The sequence below is a fragment of the Protopterus annectens genome, chromosome 17.part0, assembly GCF_019279795.1.
Source record: "Protopterus annectens isolate FY-2018-M chromosome 17.part0, PAN1.0, whole genome shotgun sequence".
In the NCBI taxonomy this organism is placed as follows: domain Eukaryota; kingdom Metazoa; phylum Chordata; order Ceratodontiformes; family Protopteridae; genus Protopterus; species Protopterus annectens.
In genome coordinates, this window is record NC_056751.1 from 317,878,810 (window position 1) to 317,903,765 (window position 24,956).

At 40.6% G+C, this 24,956-nt stretch overlaps 1 protein-coding gene across 1 annotated transcript in view; it reads right to left on the reverse strand.

The window, feature by feature from the left end:
• The window catches only part of SLC25A22 (solute carrier family 25 member 22), a 1,136,472-nt gene that overhangs the window by 595,458 nt on the left and 516,058 nt on the right, over positions 1-24,956 (reverse strand). The window contains exon 5 of the mRNA XM_044059339.1: positions 22,947-23,037. Coding sequence (XP_043915274.1) covers positions 22,947-23,037 — 91 coding nt within the window. The remainder of the gene's footprint in view (positions 1-22,946; positions 23,038-24,956) is intronic.

The following is a 24,956-nucleotide window of genomic DNA, read 5'->3' on the forward strand; positions in this document are numbered from 1 at the left end:
GACAAACTCAAAAAAATTGGGCATAAACCCCTATAATACTCACTGGATTGCCAACTGGTTCACAGACAGGACTCAAGAAGTCAGGATTGGTGAGTCCACCTCCACTAAGAGACCAGTCACCAGTGGGGCACCTCAGGGCTCCATGCTGGGATCTCTCCTATTTGGTATCTACTTGTTAAGAGTCAAAAATCTTTGGCAGACCAAGTTCACAGATGACTGCAAATTGGGAGCTATCACAGTTTCTCCTGTGATGCAAACATCTTACATGAGAGTCTAATACAGACAAATGACTACTACCAAAGTCACAGAATAAAATTCAATGGCAAGAAATACATTATAGTGCCTTTTTGGAAAACTGACACCCAGGCTAATTATTCCAGCGATAACACACCCCTTAGAGTTGACCCAGTAATCAGGGAACTGGGAACACATGTAGACAATAATCTGGCTCCTGACCAACATGTGGCCAAGGTAGAATGAAAGTCATTCTATGTCACCCAGCTTATAAATAAGGGCATGGCATCCAGGTTCAATGAAGTTATAGTGCTACTTTATTTAGCCATTATCAAGCCCATTATTGAGTGTAATCCCCCCTTCAGAATGTACCTGACCAAATATATGCAACAGTTGGAACGCTCACAATGGTTTCTTACCAATAGAAACCAGGGTACAAATACACTGTCATATATGGACAGCCTTAAAGCCCTGTTTCTATACTCTGTCTCTGTCTCCTACAAGTTACTGAGAGGCAATCTATGCCTGGCATACAAGGCATGCTTGGATCCAGCTCTGATGGACCTTTTGCACAAATGCAAAATGAACAACATCAGAACCACTAGATCCAAGGATTTAAACTTTGCTTGTGACATAAAACATGCTGATGAGACAAGAGTCACAGGATCCTCATTTTCTGGAAAAGGTTCCCCATCCATGTGAAGCAGAGTCCATCCCTAACTCTATAGCCTTGACCAATAGATGGGAAATTGGAAATTCACCCTTGGTCTGGCCCCCATGTCTTAGACAGACAGAGGCATACAGCAATGCCCAGCTAATATACCCTTTCCACATAACCTCTAGAAATGTCTTAATATACATCCTCCTAATAAATGCACATGATACACAAGGACACAATTGGGTTGGATTGCACAGCTTGGCTTATAAAGTCCCTGGTTCTTATTAGTCTAGTATATAACTATGAACTCTGCAGTCAGTTCTTCAGTGTGGAAGTGTACAGAATGGATAATATAATATAGGTAATTTAGCTACAGAGATAGTTTAATTACAACTATTGTAGTACATGGAATGTGCTGGTTACATTCCAAACATAGGCAAGAAAATTCACTTGGTATGCATCTCTCTGTCATCAAAGAAGCACATATCAAAAGTTGTTATTCACCGTTTTAAGCTGTTGTGCTCTTTTCTTTTCTGCTCTGATCTCATGTTAGAGCACACAGTACAGCCACCACGGAATGTTCCACTGAAAAAACGTTCACTACTTTAAAAGCCGTATCTCCCTTCACCCCCACGCTAAAAAATAAAACTGCAACAGAATTAAGTATCCAACAGCTTATAAAGCTATTGGCCAATCAAAAAAAGAAGTTATGTCTTACCATAATGTTCCATCTGTATTGTTGATCCTCGTTCAGTCATTACGCATGGGTATCAGTTCTGACCTCAGAACCGAGCCAGCCATTTTCCAAGCTCGTGTCAGCTTCAAACTCTCGAGCTAAACTATTACCCATAATCCCCCTCTCCCTGTTACCTCAGATTGAGTTTGCAAGTCAAAAGAAGGTAGAGGCTACCTCTGGTCAAATAACCTAAGAGAACCAGATGGTGAGATCCACTAGAAGCCACAGGAGGGGGAAGGAAGGAGGGTCGTAATGACTGAACGAGGATCAACAATACAGATGGAACGTTATGGTAAGACATAACTTCTTTATCTGATATTGTTAATTCTCGTTCATTCCTTACGCATGGGACAGAGTCCCCAGCTACCTCTATTTCTGGGAAGCTCTCATGGAAGGACATTCCTGTGCACCATAGAACCGAAAGATGCTCTTCCCCTGGAGGCCAAATCCAATTTGTAATGATTGATGAAGGTATGAGGCGTAGCCCAAGTTGCAGCTGCACAGATGTCATGTAAAGAAGCTCTGGTATGGAAGGCAGCAGAAGTTGCCACCGACCATGTTGAATGAGCTTTCATGGTGGTAGGCAACGAGATATTACGTTGTGTATAAATGAAGGTCACACAGTCCTTCAACCATCTAGCTAATGTGACCTTAGCAGCAGCAGATCCTAATCTAGGTCCAGAAAAGGCCAAAAATAACTGGTCAGATTTACGAAAGGACCTAGTCCTGTTTAAGTAAAAATGGATTTGCCTGTGGATATCTAGGTTATGTAGGCAATACTCTCCTCTGTTTGAATGATTGGGAAAGAAAACTGGCAATTCAATGGTTTGATTAATGGACATTTCAGAGATCACTTTTGGCAGAAATGATGAATTAGTTCTCAGAGACACTCTATCGCTATGAAAAATCAGTATGGACTCTTGATACATAAAGCTTGAAGCTCAGAAATATGTCTGGCAGAAGTAATGGTGACCAAAAACAAGGTTTTCCATGACAAATGCTTGAGGTCGCAAGAAGAAGCTGGTTCGAAGGGTGGCATTGTCAGAGCTTGTAGAACTAATGATAAATCACATGGTTGAATAGGTTCTCTAAAAGGTGGTTTCAGATGATTCACACCTTTTATGAAGGTCTTGCACAATTTGTGGGACATAAGAGAGGAATTTTGAATACCCTCATGGAAATTAGAAATTGCAGCCAAATGAACTCTAATGGATGGACCCGATTGGAAAAGGTCGGCCAGATAGTCTAGTATTATCGACACTGGTGCAGAGAAGGGATCTACTTGTTTATCTTTCAGCCAACAGGTAAATCTTTTCCACTTGCTCAGATAAGTAATTCTAGTAGAAGACTTATAAGATGCAATGAGAATGTCACATACTGGTAAAGAAAGATCATTCTGCATGGCAATCAAGGGAATTGGAGTAGCCAAGCTGTGAGCTTCAGGCTGTTCAAGTTGGGATGAATCAGGTTCTGTGGATGTGAGATCAACTCCGGAGTTGGATGGAAAATCCATGGTCAATCTAGTAGGTGAGGCCAAAGGAAGGGGAACCAAATCTGTAGAGGCCAATATGGTGCTATGAGGATCACCTTGCTCTTCAACCGATGGGCTTTCTTCAGAAACTGGGGAATGAGGGGAAGGGGTGGGAATGCGTAAAAAAGACCCGAGGGCCAATCGTGGACAAGAGTGTCCCTGGGTGACTGTCCCAGAGGGGGAATCAGGGTGAAGTAGTTGCTGCATTTGTAGTTGGTCGGGGATGCAAAGAGGTCGCAGCAAGGATGGCCCCAGCAGTGGAAGATCTCCGCCGCTATCAAGGGATTCAGGGACCACTTATGAGGTTGAAGAATGCATCTGCTGAGTCTGTCTGCTATCACGTTGGAACTCCCAGAAATGTGCATTGCTAGAAGAAAACTGTTGGTAGCCATCGCCTATTGCCATATCCTCATGGCCTTTCGACAAAGGAGATAAGATTTGGTTCCACCTTGCTTGTTGATGTACCAGACCACCGCCATGTTGTCTGATTGAATCGCAATCATCCCAGATGGCAGTAAGGGATGGAATGCTTGCAACACCAGAAGTACCGCCCTCAGATCTAGAACATTTATATGCAGATGGGCTTCCAGTTCGGACCAAGTGCCTTGGACTGTCTGTCCCTGGCATAGCCCCCCCCACCCCATCAGGGAGGCGTCCGTGGTCACTGTGAACTTGGGTTGCTGGGGGGAGAAGGAGCGAGACCATTGTGACAGATTGTGTGTCATCCACCAATTTAAATCCTGTTTGCACCTGTTGTTTACTCGAATCATGGCTGAAAGAGGATGCTGAAAGGGATACCATTGGGTGAGTAGAAGCCTCATGTGAAACCTGGCCAGGGGGACAATGGTGATGGAGGTTGCCATGGAACCCAACAGCTGTATAACCGAGTGAGCCATGGATTTCTCCCTTGAAAGGATTGGAATGAGTTGTTGCTTTATCCTTAAAATTCTGTGCTCTGGAATGGCAGCTCTGCAGTTCTTTTTGTCCAAAATAACCCCTATGAATTCTGTCGACTGAGATGGGGTGAGACTGGATTTTTGCCAGTTTATGGTTATGCCTAGCCTTTGTGCAGTGAGGAGAGAGTATGCCAGGGCTTCTTCCAGTAGATGTCTGGTGGGGGTGGAAATGAGCCAATCATCTAGGTATGGAAACACCTGGAATCCTTGAAGTCACAAGTGAGCTGTGATGACTGCCATGCACTTTGTGAATACTCTGGGGGCTGTAGAGAGTCCGAAGGGCAGTACTCTGAACTGGTAGTGACTGGCTCCCACACAGAAGCGCAGAAATCTTCTTGATTGCCTGTCCACTTTTTTGTGGTAGTACACATCTTGAAGATCTACTGAGCACATCCAATCATCTTTTTCCAAAAGTGGGAGGATAGACTGTATAGTGACCATCTGGAATTTTTGTACTTGCACAAACTTGTTCAATACACTGAGATCCAAAATTGGTCTCCAGTCCCCGGTTTTCTTTGGCACCAAAAATAGTCTTGAGTAGAATCCGGATCCTGTCTGGTCTGGAGGGACTATTTGGATGACTCTCTTTCTTAGCAGCTTTTCTATCTCTAGTGCTGCTTCTTCCCTTTGACTGGGTGGAACATCGGGAAGGTTTTTTGAATGGACAGGAAATATATCGAAGGGGATATGATAACCTCTGGTTATAATCCTTTGTACCCTTTGGTGATGGTTAGCCAGGCAGAAGGGTACAAGGAGAAATGACCCCCAACCACCTCCAGAGGAAAGGAGTTGGGCCACTCTTCAGGAGTGCTGGTAGGGTTGGCCAGGGAAAGAGTCCCTGGAACCCTGGTTACACGGACCCCCTCTGCCTCGAAAGGAGCGTCTTTCCTGTGAGCTTTCCCCTCTGCCTCTAGAGGAGAACTCGGCCTGTGTGTCACGGAAAGGACTCTGAGATTCCTTGAACCATATCTTCCCACTCTTTTGGTTTCGGGAGAAAGCACGTTGAGGGGAAGAATAATGGACACCTACGGCAGAAAGGGTCTTACCGTCCTGTTCACATCTGGCCAGTTTGCTTTTAACTTTGGGTCCAAACAACGAAGAGGCCTCTATGGGAGCATTAGGAAAGGAAGCCTTAAAGGGTTTCGTGAAATTGCACAAGTGCATCCAGGTATTTCGTCTCAAGACCGCAGCTGAACCCGCTGCTCTAGCTGCTCCTTCTGATGCGTGAGATATCTGTCACATAGAGGAGTTAGATATTGACTCAATGGTGGCCAGCTGAGAGGCCACTTTGTCAAGAACCTCATCAGGCATGGCACCAGCCAAGATTTCAGAGAGCTCAGAAATCAGATCCCTTTGAAGCCTGGTAAAGTGTGCCATATAATTCAGGGACTTGATAGTAAAGGTCGCTGATGCAAAGGTGCACTTCCCTATCCTGTCCAGGGCCTGGGACTCTTTGTTAGGCGGATGGACAGTCTGGCTTTCTTCTTCTGCCAGATCCTTTTTTGTTGCAGCCACCACCACCAAAGCATCCACAGGAAGACCTTTTGACCAATGGGGATCCATAGCAGGGGGGGACAAAATCTTATCTGGCCTCCAGGGAATAGCTTTGGCAGTGTCAGGAGCCTTCCAAGCAGGCTGCACAATAAGCCAGACAAGTTCATAGGCAGGTAGAGTAACCCAGGAGGTAGGGGGCCGGGCGCGAAAGGCCTGCAGGAACACAGATTCCTTAGAGGTCAGATTGGAGGAGTGCCAGTCACCTCTCTGTTTCAGGATTTTGAGGATATCACCAAAGGATACCTCACAGGGTGACCGAGGGGATCCCTCCCCCTCATGAAAATCTGTGTCTTCAGTGAGGGACTCTTCTGTGGAGTCCATGTGCTTCCTCTTACATGAACTTTTCTGGTGGACTTCCTCAGCGGGAGAAGCTGGGGAAGACAGCGGAAAAGGGGTTTCCTGTGTGAATATGTGCTGAGGCCCTTGCACCCGGTGTCCGCTCGGTGCGACTTGTGAAACCAGTGCACCACAGGAGGGTGGAGGGATAGGCAGTCCAGTATCGCCAGCAGCAACGAAAGCCTTCTCCATCAGTTGGAAGGCTGGTCCATCTGAAGAGGAGTGAATGTCCAGGACAGGGGTCACCTCTCCACTAAGTGGCTCAGTCTGCCGACTCGGAGTCCCCGGGTGGCTGTGGAGCAGCAAATTATGCGCGTCACAAATGACATCCTGGGTCATAGCAAAACTTTCCTGCCACGAAGGCAACTGCAGTTTCTTAGTGAGATCCATAAAGGGAACTGCAGAAGGGGAAGACTGTTCTATATCCATGGACTTCAAAGGCAATGAAGGAGGAGAATAAGAAGGGGACCTTAGAGATGGGTGATCACTTCCCAAGGAAGGATAGTTCCTGGGGGGGTGGGATATCTCTGGCCAAGAGCACTTGATCCACAAGACGCAACACATTGTGTTCAGAAAGGCTTCTAGAGGACCTCACACAGACTGAGGGAAAAACAGGCCTGTCCACAGAAGAGGCAAACTCGGTGCCCATCTCACCAGTCTGCACCGAGAACACCGGTGCTGAGAGAGACTAGACTACGGGTGTCTGCACCGAAGAAGTTATCAGTGCCGAGGTCACGGTCTGCACTGACAGGGATCGGTGCCGAAGTGGTTGTTGATTCCGAAGCTGGAACCGACAAAACTGGAGTCAACAATAAAGGCGTCAGTGCCGAGTAAGATGTCGGAGCCGATGTGGTCAAGGTCTGCACCGACTGAGCCATCAGTGCCGATACAGTAGTAATAGTCTGAACCGAGGAGCCCCTCGGTGCTGATATAGTGAAGGCTGCAGGAGAAGACGGAGCCAAGATCACTAATGGAGCCGAAGACCTCGGTGCCGAAGGTCTAGGCACCAAAAGCACTGGGGCTGACTGACTGAGCTCTGGAGCTGAAACTTTAGCCTTTTTAGGTTTTGGTTGGCGGGAGTCCCCATCCGGGGACGAAGGCAAAGATTTAGCCTTGGTAGGAACTTCCAAAATTTTCTTATGGGCTCTAGGAGGGGTTGAGGCCTCCAACCCAGAAATATCCTCTGAAAAGGGAGATTTAAGAAGTCCCTTCAGCAACAACTTATTTTTCCTTTCTAATAAAGTTCTATTAGAAAAATTTTTACAGATAGTACAGGGAGGGTCAACAGATAAGTGGGAAGCCCCCAAACAATAAACGCACAAAGAGTGTGCATCAGATGTAGCTAATTTGTGTCCACAATCAGAACACTGTTTAAATCCCAGACTACCTTTCTTATCTGCCATGATAGAAAAAGTAGATAGGGTAAGAGACAATGAAAAATAAACTTTTCTGACAGAAAAAGTAATATAAATGACTATTTGACAACAAATAACTATACTTAGCTCAAGAGAAGCAGCTTGACATGACTGAATGGCAATGCAGCAAACAAAATCTGAGGTAACAGGGAGAGGGAGATTATGGGTAAGATTTTAGCTCAAGAGTTTGAAGCTGACGCGAGCTTGGAAAATGGCTGGCTCGGTTCCGAGGTTGGAATCAATACCCATGCATAAGGAATGAACGAAGATTAACAATATCAGATCTACAGTTCTGCTCCCTAAAGAAATCTTGAGACTCTAACAACAGAGTCCTGAGATACTGCAAAAATAAGACTGAAAATACAGAACAAATACTGAACATCACACGTCTCCTTTAAACTTTGCGCCCCCCAACTTATATATACCAACTCCAAGATTGCTATACTTTGGAGAAAAAAGAATACTCTGTGAAATGGCAATATTTTTTAAACAAGAAACATCTTTATAAATTGTCACTTATGACATAGGCAATCATACATTTATATAAATGAAAGCAAACCATACTGACATAATTTTGGTTGCAAACATTATAAATCACTTATAATTTATCCAGTTACTGTCAGTCAAACATTACATAGCTCATTCAAATCCTGCCTTCTTTTAAACATCATTCCTCCTCTGCCTGTATTGTTCTCACAATTCTCATTTGTTTTCTATGTAATTTGCTCCTATCCTTTTCTAAAGATCTCATTTTCAGTTGTTTTATCTCTGTTACTATAGTCACTACTAGTACACTTGGTTCAGACGTTGATTTACATTTTCTAGTAATTGCTTTTTAGGCAGCCACCATAATTAGACTTAACAAGGCCTTACTTGTCTAGGCAATTCCGATTCTGTATCATAGTACAAAAAATAATTTTCTTAGTTACACCAATTTGCTTACCTAGTATTTCTGATAGAGTAGTCTGCAGGAATTTTTTAAAGTCTGCAACTCATTACAATCCCAGAAGATATGTTATCAATTCCCTCTTTCTTCCACATCACATCTCCAACATTTGCTATCTACCTGAGGAAAATTTTTTTGAAATCTGCTTGGAGAATGAAAATACCTATGCAAACACTTCCAAGCAAAGATCTTAAATCTTCTAGACTTTGTAGCATATGTGGGAGACATACATATATCCTCCCATTGATTCTTTGTGAATTGCTTGTCCAGTCTTTCTTTCCAATCCTTTCTAACCTCCTCTAATTGATTCTTACAGTTATCATGCAATATTTTATATGCTTTACTAATTATTCTTTTTTTAACAGCAGCTTCGGTTCTAGATTTTACTAAAAACTCTACCAGAGCTGGTCCTTTGCTTCAGATCTCCCTATTTTTTTCTCTTTGCCTATACTCTGATATCAATCCTTGATAGGGGAGGCAATCTCCAGCCTGCACTACAAATAAATTCTTTGCACCTTCCCATTCTATTACCTGTCCCTCTCTAATTATTTACTCCCAATACCTTGGTTCTTTTGGAAGTTTTCTCCAATAAATTCCAGACCTGCTTGCCTATTGTCTGTATCCCTAATTGCAGTCACCTCTATCGACAGAATCTCCTTTCTCCATCCCTGTGTTGGCTTAGTTCCTAGAATACTTTCTGGTACTTTATGAATATAATATTCTATATGGCTATTGTTACTCTCTGTATGGATTTGCATCCAAAATCCCACCTTCTCCTGGTTTCTTGAGCTGCCCCCGTTTCATCATCATCCCTTTCCACTTTGAATTATAACTTTCTGCTTGTGCTATGTATTGGAGCCTTAATTGTGTAGCTCTAAAATATCCCTTCAAATCAGGTAATATCAAACTGCCTTGTTCTTATGGAAATCAGCTTATCCCACTTGACTCTTGTTGTCCTCCCCTCCCAGAAAAAAAATCCTTCAGCTCTTTATTAACTGCTATCCACAACTTCTCTGGTTGATAAAAATATGCCTGACCTGTGTATAAAACTAAAGGGACTACAAGCATTTTAACTGCTTGCATCTTGCTATCCATATCTATAAAACAGAGCGTCCCAATTTCTCAGTTTTTGTATTATCTTTTGTTTAGTCTCCTTGCACATATCCTTTGCTGCCACACCAGAATCCTTTTTAATCCATACTCCTAAGTACTTCGGTTTATCATGTCCCCATAAATATAAATATTGCTGGACCAATTTGTGCGTGGGTGTATAGTTTACAGGTATTGCCTTTAGCTTCTTGCATGTTGTAGCCTGAAAAGACTTGAAACTGTCTCAAAATGTTTCCACAACAATGAAATGTCCTTTTCTGGTTTTATCATTTATTTTATTTTATTTTACATTTGTTTACCGGGAGAGTCCAACTGGGCATAAAACCCTTTTTCAGTGGAGAAAAGCTCTATTGTTAGTACACTATTATGTTGGTAGAAAGAAAATTGCATAATACACTAAAGAAAAAAAAACAGTAACAGACATTCATAACAGTAAAAAAGACTAGAACAGAATAAATTGGTCAAGTGGGAAACAAGACCAATAATCTTATATAACAATGCTTCTAGAAGACAGTTCTTACAGTAGTAGCGGGTGGTGACACTGTATACAATGAGAGTGCAATTACAATACTTAGTCTTATATATATGTAGCATAGCAAACTGAAGACTTAAAATCTGATAGATATTAACAGTGAGAAAGAAAAAAAAACATCATAAGATAGTAATTTGACTTAAATTTAATGCTCATTACATATGCAATTAAAATTTTAAAATCAGCTAGTTATGTACATAAATATAAAGATGAAGTACAAAATAACCAAGTTATTGAAAAGTTTTATAGTGAATCAGGAAACGGGGCAAAAGGAATAGAAACACCATCCAAGAAAGAAGAAATAGAGACATTTTGGAGGAAATATCTATGAAGATCCTGTGGAAAATAACAAAGATGCTAAATGGATAGAAAAAGAAAGAATAAGAAGTTCAAATATACAGGATATGAAATGGGATAAAGTAATGGCAAGAAAATTTGAAAAAAAGTTAAGAAAAGATCATAGCGTGATACAGTGGTACAGGGGTTATGGATAAAATAATATCATCTGCAAGTAGTCAGCTTTTCTTGACTACCATACCAATTATATCCTTGAATTTCTGATTCCCTTATTTCCTTTGCCAATGGTTCTAAACATAATGCAAATAACAAAGGGGAAAGAGGACACCCCTGTCTGGTTGTTCCTCTCAAACAGAAATTGTCAGAGAGGAACCCACCCACTTTAATTTTCGCCTCCAATCCCTCATACAGTCTCTTAATCAACCTTACAATTTTATCAGGGAATGCAAATGCTTCCATTTCCCTGTTCATAAACTCTTACTTACTCTGTCATATGCTTTCTCTGCATCAAGACCCACCAATAATAACTGTATTTTCTTACAGAGAAATAGCTGTCCTGAACTAAGTACATGTAAGAACAGATTTTCGGACATTTGGACTCCATATCTCTGGATTCGGTAATGCAGGTCCTGAGATTTTAAATGATTACCTACAGTTCACTTCTGGTTGTTATCTGTAACCATGTTAAGTGAGTTATTCCTTTAAATGCTGTAAAACATTTTACAACCATACACATTTTTCGTCTTAAACTTGTAGCGTTTGGGAGCAGCTAAAGCTCCAAACACTACAAAGAATTATGATTGGATTTTACTGCTCGTAACCCACGTATTTGTTTTCAAAATGGATGCCAAGATTCACCTCTCAAGCTTTACTATTGGGGTGACTTTCTTGACTTCCATTTCCTGAGCAGATAGATCAGAGGTTCAATCATACTCCTGTCTACTGAAAATGGTCTATTTATTAGTTAACCAGGAGTTCTGATTGTGCATAAACTGTTTTCAGTGGCAGTCTTTTGAGAAAATCTCTCGCTATAAATCACAATAAGAACAAATGTTTTTAAAGGTATACAGATGGTAGCAGACTGTGAACACTTACAACAAATATACATTGACTACACCAGTAAATTACTAGCAAGAATAATGGTGACAAAAAATAGACTAGAAGACATATATTAAGAAAGCAGAACACATAAATACTGCATAAATGGAAACATTTGTGCGTTTCAGCTAAGATTTTAAACTGATCCTCACATGTACTTCATGTAAACAAAGAGCTTACTAAACATCTAAATGTCTCCCTATTGAAATGTCAGGACTCACACTGTCACATTTGAAATTACTAACAAAAAGACCAAAAAAATAGGAGAATAATGAACATCACTCTCGTCCTATAAACTTGCTTTCTTGCAGGAGGAGCAAGCCTCCCTGCACCCCATTGTGGAAAGCAAGCCCCTCTACTCCCCTGTACTTAGCTATACTAACTCTGAGATCACCAATCCTCCGAGAAAAGGGAATATTCTGAAAAATGGCAATCTCAGACTTAGTATAAATAAATCAGGATTTTTGGTCATTCACTCTCCGCATTCTAGGACTCTGCATTGCGAGTCCTGAAATTTTAAACAATTACCCAGCTACAGTCTTACTAATTCAGTATGACACAGACTAAGTAAAGAATATGTTTCTCTTAGCCTTGACCTATTTTGTTTTAAAGAGCTGTACTTCTGCTAATCAGGTGATAAAAATTTCATATGTTTGGCTGCCAAGGATAAACTGTTTGGAACTTTAGTTCTATGGATAGGCAAAGTGTGCCTTTGGCAGCATTTACAGCACAGCAAATTAGATTAGTTGGTAAACTCTAGACCTGTAGTTATTATATTTCAGTCCTGAACTGGCTCCACTGAACTACAAAAAATAAATGAACTGAAACTAAAAGGTTCAGAAAGCAATAAGGCATGCAATGTCTAGTCAAAATAGTAAAACATCCATTTTTATCCTATTTATTGAATAACCGATAACTTCGCCAAGCTGGGATCTGACACCCTGATACAGTGATAGGATCATTTTACACTTCTGGTTTTGGAACTATAACAGTAATATAGAATCCCAGGAACCTCTTCCTGAAAAACTTTAAATGGTTACAGCAGTAGGTTTTGGAAACAAGAACTAAATAAGTTGCAGTGAGGAGTGATGGGATATCTGGACAGTAGTAATTTGGTGTACCCTATATCTGTTACCCTATCCGTGAAACCATAAGACTGAAGCCGGAGCTCAGCTTTCACAAAGAATTTAGAAATAAAACAATGGCCAATGCAAGCTCCCCAGTGTGTGCGACTTGATGCAGGTGCATAATATAAAGTGTCTCATTGTGATATACACAATGGCCAGGACTCAGAAAAATGGTTACCACCAGAAATGCAGATTATCACTGTCAAACTATTGTGCAATAGTGTCCAGCAGTGTGACACTGATCATCTGCAATTCAGATATGTGATAAAGCCACTGTGAGGAACAGCTCTTTAGCGACTCATCATTCCTGTTAGTCCTAACTGTGCTAATGTTTGCCCTAACAGCCCATGCAATGCAGTTTCACAGGCACCTTCAAGCATGCAGACACAAACATCCAATTAGTGCAATCATGCCACTACACACACACACACACACACACACACACACACACACACACACACACACACACACACGCACACACACACAGACATATCCAGACAGCTTCTATCATGCCACTACAGACACTGTCTCTTTCAGACACACACACCTGCAGAAAGAAGACTTTACAGTACTTATCTCCTGGAGCATTATCACTCCCAGTCCTTGCAATGAAGTGAATGGGTGTACACTGTGAAATGATGGCATATGCATTCTCTATTTCATTTCCCAAATAGTGAGGTGGAGTCACTCTCTGAACCACACTATTCGAATGCAGGCGATATTTCCATGGAAGATCATATGGCTAATTAGCATTAGTCACACCCCAGACCTCCACATTTGCATGCAGTGTTGTAAACAAGTCCACTATGAATGCTACACGCTGGTGATTTTGTACCACTCTAGTAGTACAGCCGTCTCTGAATCACTTGAGCCTAAATTCAATGTGCAATAATGCTGTGAATGAGACTGAGCAGTGCATTAGGCATTTCTGAATTCCAGGAAATGCTTTCAAAACATGCAGCTTATTAAGTTTAAACTGGAAAAAAAAATATTTGAATTCATTGTCATTGTAAGGCCGTCTGCAAGCTATACACATTTTAAACAAAATGTTGCAACTACGTCTGAGCTCAACAGCTAAAGCAATACACAGCTCAGCAAAGATATAAAGCCATATCTGAATTATGTGTGCCCAAAGGAGATGGGCATTGTGCATTGACATTCTGTGTGTGGTACAGCTATGCAACAGAGCAGCAGATGTTTTCAAGACATCTCCTGGTTCTAATATATATTTGAATGGCAAAGTCAACTTGTCTGCAACTGATTTCAAGAAATGCAGGACTGGATAAAGTATTTAGATGATGCTTGTAGGAGTTTAAAGTTAATTGTATGTTTCCTTGTCACTTGTATTAAGAATTTGTTGGAGCTTAAAGCTGACAACAAGGTGATCCTGCTGCTGGCTTCATTTACTCTGAAAACAGCAGAGAAGATATATTTAAACGCTGTCAGGTAGAAAAACTATGCAACATGCAAAAGAATGCACAGAAAACTAGGCAAAATGCAACAGAATGCATAGATGTGCTATATCAAGCTGCAAACTGCACCTAGATATGTATGTATGTATGTACACAAACTATGCTGTAACACTCATAGCTATAACTTTCATCTCTTAAAATAGAAATGAAAATAAATGAATAAGAAACAGACACATCCTTAATCCATGCAATGCTCTCAATGAAAAATTAAACTAAAAAGTGATGCAGTCAGCCATGTGACTATTTCTTAAATGAATCCACAATAAAATAAGAGCTTGCTTAGAATACTGAAAGACATAATGAAGAAGTGGACCTGTATTTTCAAAATGACAGGCCAACACTTTCAGTCATTGTAGGGCATAAAACTCTCGTGAAAGGTTCTAATACAGAATTCAGAAAACCTTGCCTTTGGCCACAAAGGGGCAGTTGCAGTTAACTGCAAAGCAGCATGCATCACTGCAGTGAAAAGTAAAAAGTAAAAACAAAGATTTGAGTGATTGGCACAGGCTGCTCATTTCTTTGTTTTGCTGTTTTATTTAGTGAGTCACTGACTCATTGTCAGTAGTTTGAATTAATGATCAGACTGACAAATGGGGTGAATGACATTTAACTTCAGATCCCCTAGACTATGCTAATGCTGCACTGTCCTACAGGACCACTGCAGGGAAATGTGTGATCCTACAAGTCTTGACTTATTAATAGACCATTTAAGAAAAATTTTCAAATATTCCCCAAATTTATATATAGAGTAGGTGATAGTAAGCAAAGAAGTGCAGTTGGGAATAGCAGAGTACAGCCCACACATCGCCCAGGGTTACTAAGCTATTTTTTAATAAATCATTTTTGTTTAAGCATTCTGTCAGTTTCCTGGGACGACAGACCATACTGCCCTCACTACAACCATATATTGCAGCAAACACCTCTCAAATGTTTGATTATTCAGAATGTCCCTAATTTTGCTAATATTTTTGCCTTGTCCCTTGAAAAATGTTTGATTTTTCTGGGAAATCATTGAGTATTACAGTCAGACAGTAATAATTCCAGTCATTATCATTTCACACTTTTTATTGTTCAGAAAATGAATGTTGATCGAAAAGCTGCTGTTCTATTCATTTTCTAAGAGAATTGGAGTCTTTAGACTTTAGGCTTTTCCCGGTTAGGGGTTGCCACAGCGAACTCCAGTCCGCTAATGACTGGCAGTGGATTTTTATGGTGCCGAGTTGCCAGCCCGAAGCCCAGCCTTCAAAGAAGGCACACCCATTCATGCACGCACCTACCTGCATGTCTTTAAACATCACTCAACCGTGGCGAGGACATGCAGACTCTGCACAGAAGGCAGAACTGAACGGGAGAACCTCTTGCTGTGAGGCGACAACGCTAACTGCTGCACCACCTTATTTGTAAATTGTCAATAATTTTAGGCCTTTGTCATCCATTACCTTTGGCTTTGTTCAGAACTGTTGAGCGAAGAAGCTGAGCGTATCTTGTGCCATACCCTCATGTGATGCTTTATCAGGCAAGTTTGTAGTTTCCAGTGAAGAAAGCTTTGTAGCTTGTGGTCCTTGCACTACCTTTTGCCAGGGAGAGGAACAGATGTGTAGGGAGTCATCATACTTCAGTTGTCTGGTATGTTTTTCTGGCTTGCTGTTTATGCCTTAACTCAGTGACATATCAGTAACACATTTGAGTGTACATGTAGTGGGGTGCTGTGAAAAAAGTGCCAGATCTCCACTGTGATTTTCTCTGCAATGTTCCATCACTGTATTAACAAGCTAATGCATCTCACCCTGGCTTCTAGTCTCCACCGGAATTACCACACTGGGCACTGCATTAGCATATCTCCTCACCATCACCACTGAGAGAAGTAAGCAAGTAGTACCTAATAATTCCTCTCCCACCCCATATTAGCTCCTCCAGCACCTGGACTACTAGTCAAATTGTGGGCATGGTCAGAGCTTCTTCCCTCTATGCCACAGATCTGGCAGCTGTCTGTTTGCCATCTTAGCAGCTAGTCCTACTTTACTGTACACAGTGCAAACCATAACATACTGTTTTACTGCTGTAGCTGTTCTGTGTAGTTATAAATAGGCTGGACATTTAAAATGTCCTTTCTTTTTTGTACTAGAATTACTTACCCAGTCACAGAGCTTCTGATTGGCCTAAGCCTCTATCCTGATATCAGTACTATGTCAGGCTGCTAGGGCAATTGCTTATTCAGCACAGCACTCCATTTCTCTTTACTACATTACATTATACATCCTGCACTAGATGGGGAAATTGTACAATAAACCCATGCAGTGCACTCTTTAGTAGTATTTAAGATTCTGTATGTTTGCCATCTACTTCATTCCTTCCACCCCTTCTCTCCCTACTCCTTACCCTTGAATGCTTTCACATATTTCTCCTCCACCACTCATTCTGGGAACTCATTGCATAGGTCCACATCCCTCTCCACAAAGAATACTTTTCCAGATCTAGGGAGTTGTTGCTACCTAAAATATGTTGCCTGGGTTCTTCCTACTCTGTCTTCCTTGTTCAAGATGACGTCTTTAAAGCTCTCTGACATCTTGTACAACCTTAGCACGTATATCACACTTCATCTGGATGCCTGTAAGAAGATCTCAAGTTTCTTATCACACCTTTCCCCACCATCTCTTGCACACTTTTGGTGACTTTCCCCTGTATTCTTTTAAGCAGTCTGACATTCCTTTCCCAGAAGTGCACAAAGTAAAAGCATAGTCTGATCAGGGCCTAAATGAAATGAAACATCACTTTTTTTCTTCTGTAGTTGATCCTTATAAGGATTCAAACCAGCATTCCACTTGATGGTTTCACTGCCCTCTCATTCTGTTCCTGGTGTTCCAGTCCAGGTGTAGTCAACACCCCAGATACATTTCCCATTCTCTTGTTATCATCATTTCCACTCCACCAACTGATAACACACACTACGTTTGCTATGACCCAGGTGCAGTACTCTACAGCTGTCTGCCACAAACCTCAAATGCCACCTCTTTACCAACTTAGTCATCCATTTCAAATACCTCCTTAAATCATTTTCCCATCTTTGACTGCTGCACCTAACTTTGTGTCAGAATCATAGCTAGGGTAGGGCAATGGGGTTGGCTGCCCCAAACACAAGCATGATCAACAATGTATCCAAGTTGCCGACTGAGTGGGATTCCATTACCAGTATTAATTTAAAGAGCCACTGTTGGGTGACATCTGAGCTGTTTAAATAAATGTGGGTAGGTGTTAGTAACTATGCCCAATGCAAGGAGTGAGTATAAGTTCATTGTTACAGTTTGAATGTTCTTTGGGTTGAGGGAGGAACCATGCTGTGGACTGCCTAGTGGACCATTTCAACTAACCTTGGCTCTGCTTTGTATCATCAGCAAAGAGGCCGATCTTGTTATCTGTTCCCTCAGTAAGAACACAGTGAAGGGTAGTTGGCGTAGGACTGACCTCTGAGGTACTGCATTACTCACTTTTCTTATTCATAGCATATTTCCTGTCAAGCACTAATCTCTGTGTCCTACCAGTTCCTGTCTCTCTCTTGAATTTATTCCCACATCTTTTTTCTTTCCTAAAAGTCCACTATTTCAGACCAAATCAGATGACTTTTTGAAGTCCAGATAGACAATATCACTAAGTACTGTCAAGTTCTTCTGTAATCAAATCATGAAAGTGGATAAAGTCTGACTGACAGTGCCTTTTGGAATGGAGTTTATGCTGGTTCTACCCTGGAGATTGCTATTCACTATGAAAACAGATTTACATTTGAGAATCTTTCCTTGACCTTCCTTGTCACTACTGCTAGACTTATAGACTTATAGACTAGTAGTTTTCTGGACTTTTCATCTTCATTTTAAAAGGGTAACATATTTACTGCTCATAGGTTGGTACTAGGCTATCGGCCCTAGGACCTATACAAGCCTAGCCATAACAATTCCTTGGATATTTCTTCTCACAATATTTACTTCCCTGGACCCATGTCTAGCAGGGTGACTGACGTGATCCCCAGGGTGAATTTCTATCTCCCATCCAACTGTCAAGGTTTCTTTTGAAGAGGGCCAAGGAGACACTCTGCTTGACATGTATGGGTAGTCTATTCCAGAGTATGGGGAGTGTCTTGGTCAGGAACCTATCCCTCCAGCATGTTTTGTTCATTGTGATGAAAAGGTTTAGATCCCTGGAGCGTGTGGCTCTGAGGGATTGGGATTTCTTTAATTAGAGCATGTCCAACAGCTCAGGGTTTGACATGGCCTTGTATGTTAAGCAGAGATCGCCTCTGAGTAGCCGATACGCCACAGAGTATAGCTGGTGTTTTTTTAGACAGTCAGCATAGAGCATATGCTTTAGGCCTGTGATTCTTTTAGTGAGGTATTTCTGCGGCCTTTAAGTTTTCTGTCTTTCAGTTTTTGGGCATGGTTGACTGGGCAATGATCTTTTGCTCAGAGGATCTTCCAGCAAGCTACAGGTAAGTCCAATGAGTTGTTATAATTTATCCCCCATTTCGGCATCCAGTTCATTGTCAGCGTCCACTGTCTCCATCCTGTTGTACATCCACTGATCTCATTATTGAGGTCAGCCTCTTTCCAAGAACAGTAGCACCTTATTGCTTCCCTTTGTGAAGACTGAAACTTTTATTAAATACCTCTGATTTTCCGAATGTGCTATGATCTCCCTTTCAACTTTGCTCATTCTTATTTGGTGTGTTCCTCCCTTCATTCCTTCTAGTATATATATCTAAAGAGTTCTTTTTATCTGCCTGACCCCTGGTTCCTCTATGAAACACTGGGTAACAACCAGATGAATCAATAACTGGATAAATACAACTAATCATAAGCTCTACCTGCATGAACAAAATAAAATTAAGCATTTTATGCAGGTGGACGAGCCCCTCACCTCCTGTCTATCAATCTATCTATCTATCTATCTATCTATATAAAAAAAAAAACTCCATGGTCAAACATCCACGGAGAAAAGAAAGATGCCAAAAACAGTGAACCACTGCTGGAACTCTTAAAGAAACAGCACCTGCAATGATTCTTTGACGAGAAATGCAGACAGACAGGACTGATGAGTTACAACCCCAGCTACATGGCAATTAGTACAGAAGCCTTGACCACCTCCTCCAAACTCACTTTCATCTTGTGTTTTTGCCACCCTCAAATCATTTGTTGCCTTTCTGCTTGCCTCATTGTACTATGCCTCCTTCAACTTCCCATGCCTCCCTTCCACCTTCTAAATGTTCTCTTTTACCCTACTAGTTAGTATTACCTTCCTGTGTAGCCTCACTGGCATTTTCCTGTTTTTGACTTTTTGCCTCTTTAAACCCTCATCCACAGCTTTGAGATTAGTATTTCTGACGAATTCCAATAACCTATTTACTCTGCCAGTTTGACCATACTCTCCAGAGATCTTCTCCTCAACTTATCATTGTCCACTGCTTAACATCCCACATTATCATCTTATATTGTACTCTTTCACCTACTTTAAACCACACAGTATTGCTATAATTCTTCAGTATGGATACCTTAACTTAGGGAACCTGACCCCCACACCTTGGTTTGAATCAGATTTGAAATTCTTTCCTCTGTGGCCCAGTCCTGCACCAGTTGACTGAAGCCTTCATGGTTCTAGACCTCAGTCCCCTGTTGTAACTACCCTGGAGCTTGGAAGCAGAGTCAGATCTGCCATGACTGTAACGCTTTTCCTCTTACCCAGCTCCTTTATTTTCTCCTACAGTCTCTCATTTCTCCTTCCTTTGTATATCTTGAGGTTGATACACTGTGTCAATCCATCAGCATTCCACTTCCTCCCCCATCTTAACCACCAGGTTGCTTACCTTAGGTTCTGACTCTTCCTACTCCCTCATTCGTTTCATGAGGTGGTGTTCCTCCATTTCTCTGACATGTATATGATGTCCTTGTTTAAGTACATGACTACTCCACCTCTATCACTGTTCCATCACTTCTGAACATTTTTACCTAACACTACCACCAAGCTCTACCCCTCTTGTCACTGGTCTATGTGGCAGAGTTAGTGGTGAATAAAAAGGCAACTTGTTAATCACAGCTATATATGATGCAACTTGTTGGCTGGTGTTTGTTTTACAAAATCATTACTGGACTGTTTATATCACAGTGTTGGCAATGATTCACTGTTTTGTTTCTTTTCTTTTTCCTTTTGTCAATGAATCTGTAATTACGGACTTGGTATATATAAGTGTGTGTGTCTGTCTGTCTGTCTGCCTTTCTATTTGTCTGTGCATGTGCGAGCATTAGTGTGTGTGCACACTTGAGTGTGTGCATGGGCATGAGTGTGTGTTTAATCAAATGAAGCTATTGCTGGTTGTGTTCCTCTGGGTGTAGCTTCATCTGGATGTTACTACAACCCTACAGGAATATTTAAAGTTATGACCATTGGACTGTAGTTTTCTAACACAGTTCTGAGGACCACACTGTCCTTTCTAGGCAAAGAAGGAGCATGTCTTATCAGTGATATGGTCTTCTCTTGTTCTGTCAGGTTTACCCACCCCACTTCCAGTTCTAGGCCCTCCTCTTGGTACCAGGTCACAGCCAGTCATTTAACTCCCTAACCCTCACCTTCCTCAGAAGCTAGCTGCTACAGGAGATAACATTTGAGATACTGTATCCAATAGTTTCTTAGATTGACATCTCTATTCCACTTCCTTGGTCCTGCTTGATATCACATAAGTTGTCTCTTCGCACAGATTATTATTGTATACATGCACCATAACATGCTCTCACTCCTCTCTTGGTGATCTCCTTCATTACCTTCTCCAATGTCATACCAATTCTAAGCCCAGAGACTGGCTTCTTTGTAATCTGGTCTCCTCCACTAAGACTCTTAATCCTCATGGTGACCGAGCTTCCATTTACCAAAATTCTTGGGTCCCCATTTACCAAAATCCTCTTCTCCATCCTTACACTAGTCATTGACCACTTTATTTCCTGCCTCATGCCACTACTACTTCTATCTGCAACCTTTCCTGTTCCAATTCCACCACTTTCTACCCTGTTCATTATCTATGCTAGTTTTCTCCATTCATGTGCTGAATATACTACCTTTCGCATCCATCCTGAACTCATCCTACAAACTATCTGCACTCTTTTGGCCCTGTAAACCTATGTCACTCCCATCCACCTGAGCTCCATTCCCTGAGAATTATCTCTGACATTCTTCTTGGTGCTGGCCATTCATCTGGTTATGTCTTCCCTCATTAGTTCTCGTGTCCGTTTACATCCATCTCTTCACACTGGCTTTCCTCTCCTTGTCCACTCTTTCATGCTTTATCTTCCACATACTCTCTTCATCTGACTTTGTGTTCATAACACTGGCCTACACTACTCTTACAACCATTTCCCATGTTCTTCTGCACTCTACCATTTTCATTCTCTCTCCCTATATAGTTCACCCAGTCCTGTCTACTGACGTCTTATCACTTCATCCTAGCCAGAGCCAGTTAATATTTGTACACCAGATACATACAAAAATGAGAATCTTCTCTGCTTTAAGCTTGACAACAGAAAGGTGGGACTGAAATAATATGAAATAAGGAAAATAATTTATACACACACAAAAGACACACTCACATAGCTACATATGTATATGCCTTGCCCTCTTCTGTTGAGGTAGTGGACTTAGATAACATCTCTTTATATTTTTAAATTCTGTATGTCTAAATGTTGTGTATAGCTGATACAATAAGCCAGAAAACACATCTACAAAACCCATGAATCAAAACTACTGTACAATGAACTATTTTGCAAGATAAAGAAGTCTGAATTTATAGACCAGTATCTGTAAACAGTTGTAAATTATCTAATGCAATAAATAAATAAAAATATCCTAAGTCTAAAACAATATGCTTCAAGATATAGTTTCAAATGTACACCAGTTATACTTCAGGAATACAATCTCCAAAGTATACATATCTTAGTCTGTCACTAATTATTTAATTATAATTACAGTTACTTTTCTTGAAGACTCTAAAGGTGATCTCTTGGAGAATTTTGTCATGTTATTTTTACACTGTATTGCAGCTCAGTGTATTTCCACAAATACAGCACTGATTTTCTGACTGGTATAATTTAATTTCCAACACAAGACACAGCACAGAGTCATCATTACAAAACACGTTTTCAGATAAAACTACATATGGTTTTGTTATGATATGCAACTATGCTGACAAAGGAATCCTTAACTTAATGCCTAGTCTTGACATATCTGCAACATGCAGTAAATGCCTATGAAGTTTAAGCATGAGTCTATACTGCTTTATTTTTTGTTACTATTGTTCTAATATGACTCAAACTATTTAGATATACTTTTGTTATTGATAGACAAGCATTAAAATAGTTTCTATTGTATTGTATGAAGAAACGTCGGCATCACAACTTCCATAACTCATACGAATTTTTATTTCAGACTGCAGCTTAACATTATTACTTCCATCTAGTCACTAGCCCTGCTTACTGTCACAAACCAGCAGTGTGCTTCCATTAGGACAGCCAACATACACAGCTTCGATTACCCTGGGGATACTAATACAGCACAGTCATCAGTCTTCCTGTGTATAATTGCAATCTACACTATTTAATGAATACTCTTTTCCAAAATCCTGCTACCATATGCCAAATGTTTGGATCTTCACTAGCCTTGAATATGACTTTATTGTTTGTAGCAACGTTGATGGCTTTAAGATGTATCAGTTTCTAGATGTCCTCCAATCTCACTCATTGTTTCATTCACTGTATTTAATCAATGAGCAATACAGCTGTGTTTAGGTGCCAGTGAAAGGAAAGTGAAAGAATAATTTAAAGCTACCCTTATGTCATTATAAGATAAAATGTGGATTTTCCATATTTTTCATTCTCTTTCTGTCATAGTTGTGACTGTTACTATGGAAGCTACTCACCCATCCCTGGAGAGAAGTTGTCGAAAGAAATCATTTGCTGCAAGCTTGATAGCCTTTTCTGGTGTTACTAGGGTAAGGTTTACAGCAGCACCTGAAGGAAAGGAGAATGATGACTGAAACGTTCTAAACTGCATTTCATACAACTAACCTTGAAATATGTGTAGTACTCCAGTGATATACACATACAAACAATAAAACAGCAACAGACACATGCATTTATTGTGGGTTAACAAGGCCAGCTTTTCTTAGCTGAAGAATAATCAAAAAAAGGCTTAGATCAGCATATATGACACTAGTCTCAAGACTCTACGTGCAAAAGTTTTTGTTTATCAATAAGGACTGCTGTAAAGTGACATGCATTCAATTAATTCAGTCAGTGTCGCTCTTAACAGAATTCCATTCACCTGAGTTCAGTGAAGGGTAGTAGTGGAAAAGGAACAATCTACTTTGCTTATACATGGTCTTGCAATGTGAATAGATACATTTCAGTCAACACAGTGTCACCACAGCACTGAAGTACAAGAGAGTAGCAGTATATAAACAAAATAAAACATTCAACTTTTATAAACATTTTAATGTGTGTTGCAAACTTTTAAGATCAGCCACACGGGATTTGAGGACTTCTGGTCACAACCAGTTCTAGCAGAGCAGACAGCTGAAAATTTCTGGTATATATATATATATATATATATATATATGTGTATATATATATATATATATATATATATATATATATATATATATATATATATAGGTCTACTTCTTTTGACCTAACTCCCATTTGCCTGACACCCATTTGCCTGAGACCAAATGACTGAAATTTCATTTGCCTGACACTTCATTTGACTGACACTTCATTTGACTGACAAGTATTATTAGCAAGAAAATGGAATATGCCCCCTTCCCCACTGTAGTGCGACCCTGGAGTTAGAATATATAGTTAGTGGGGGGCACAGCCCCCACTTACTTTTCTTTTACTAAGCAATATTACATCAAAAGTTAACAATATCATATGAAATGAAGTGGGGGGCTGTGCCCCCCCTAACTATATATTCTAACTCCAGGGTCACACTACAGTGGGGAAGGGGGCATATTCCATTTTCTTGCTAATAATACTTGTCAGTCAAATGAAGTGTCAGTCAAATGAAGTGTCAGGCAAATGAAATTTCAGGCAAATGGAGTCAGGCAAATGAGTGTCAGGCAAATGAAAGTTAGGTCAAAAGAAGTAGACCCATATAGATATATATATATATATATATATATATATATATATATATATATATATACAGCGAGAACATTACTCAGACAAAGTGCTATCTATGGCTGCCCACGTGTTGCTCTGCATGTTGTACAATCCTGTAAATGCCTATCTAAATGGTCTTGCCCTTTTCCATTTCAAGAAACAGGTTGAAAAATAGGTTGGTTCCATATTACATTTTTTTTTGTATTATCTGGGCTAGTTGTCTTCCTTTGAGCAGTGCAAGTCTTCTGTGAAAGGTTAGAGTGTACATCAAAACTCTGGCTTCCCTGCTTCACTTCCTATGACCACTGTCCTTGTTGGAGTCATGGTTAAGTTACATATATTGGAAATTGGAAATGAAAGAGCCCATAAACAGATCGTACCTTCAGGAGGCATTTTTCCAGAGGTATTGAAGATGAATGGCACAGAGACAGTCTTTATGATTGTTATTTTAGGATGCCTCCCCACACAAAAAATAAAATACTTTTCCAATGATATAACATACTTGTATCAGGATTTCATCTCTCTACCACAGTATGTAAGTCTTCCATTGTAGAATCTGACACTATTAAGAACAGATTTACTTGGCAATACCAAAGCTAAGATCCATGTCCTCCTTTCACCTTTACCTAGTAAACCCAGGAAGATAATATGTGTTGTCCATATATTTGAGCTCTAAATGCTGATAGATCTGTAAATATGTAATCAGCAAAGCAACAAGAATTTAACTGTCTGGCCTCATATGAACTCTCTCACCTGGGGAAAAAAGT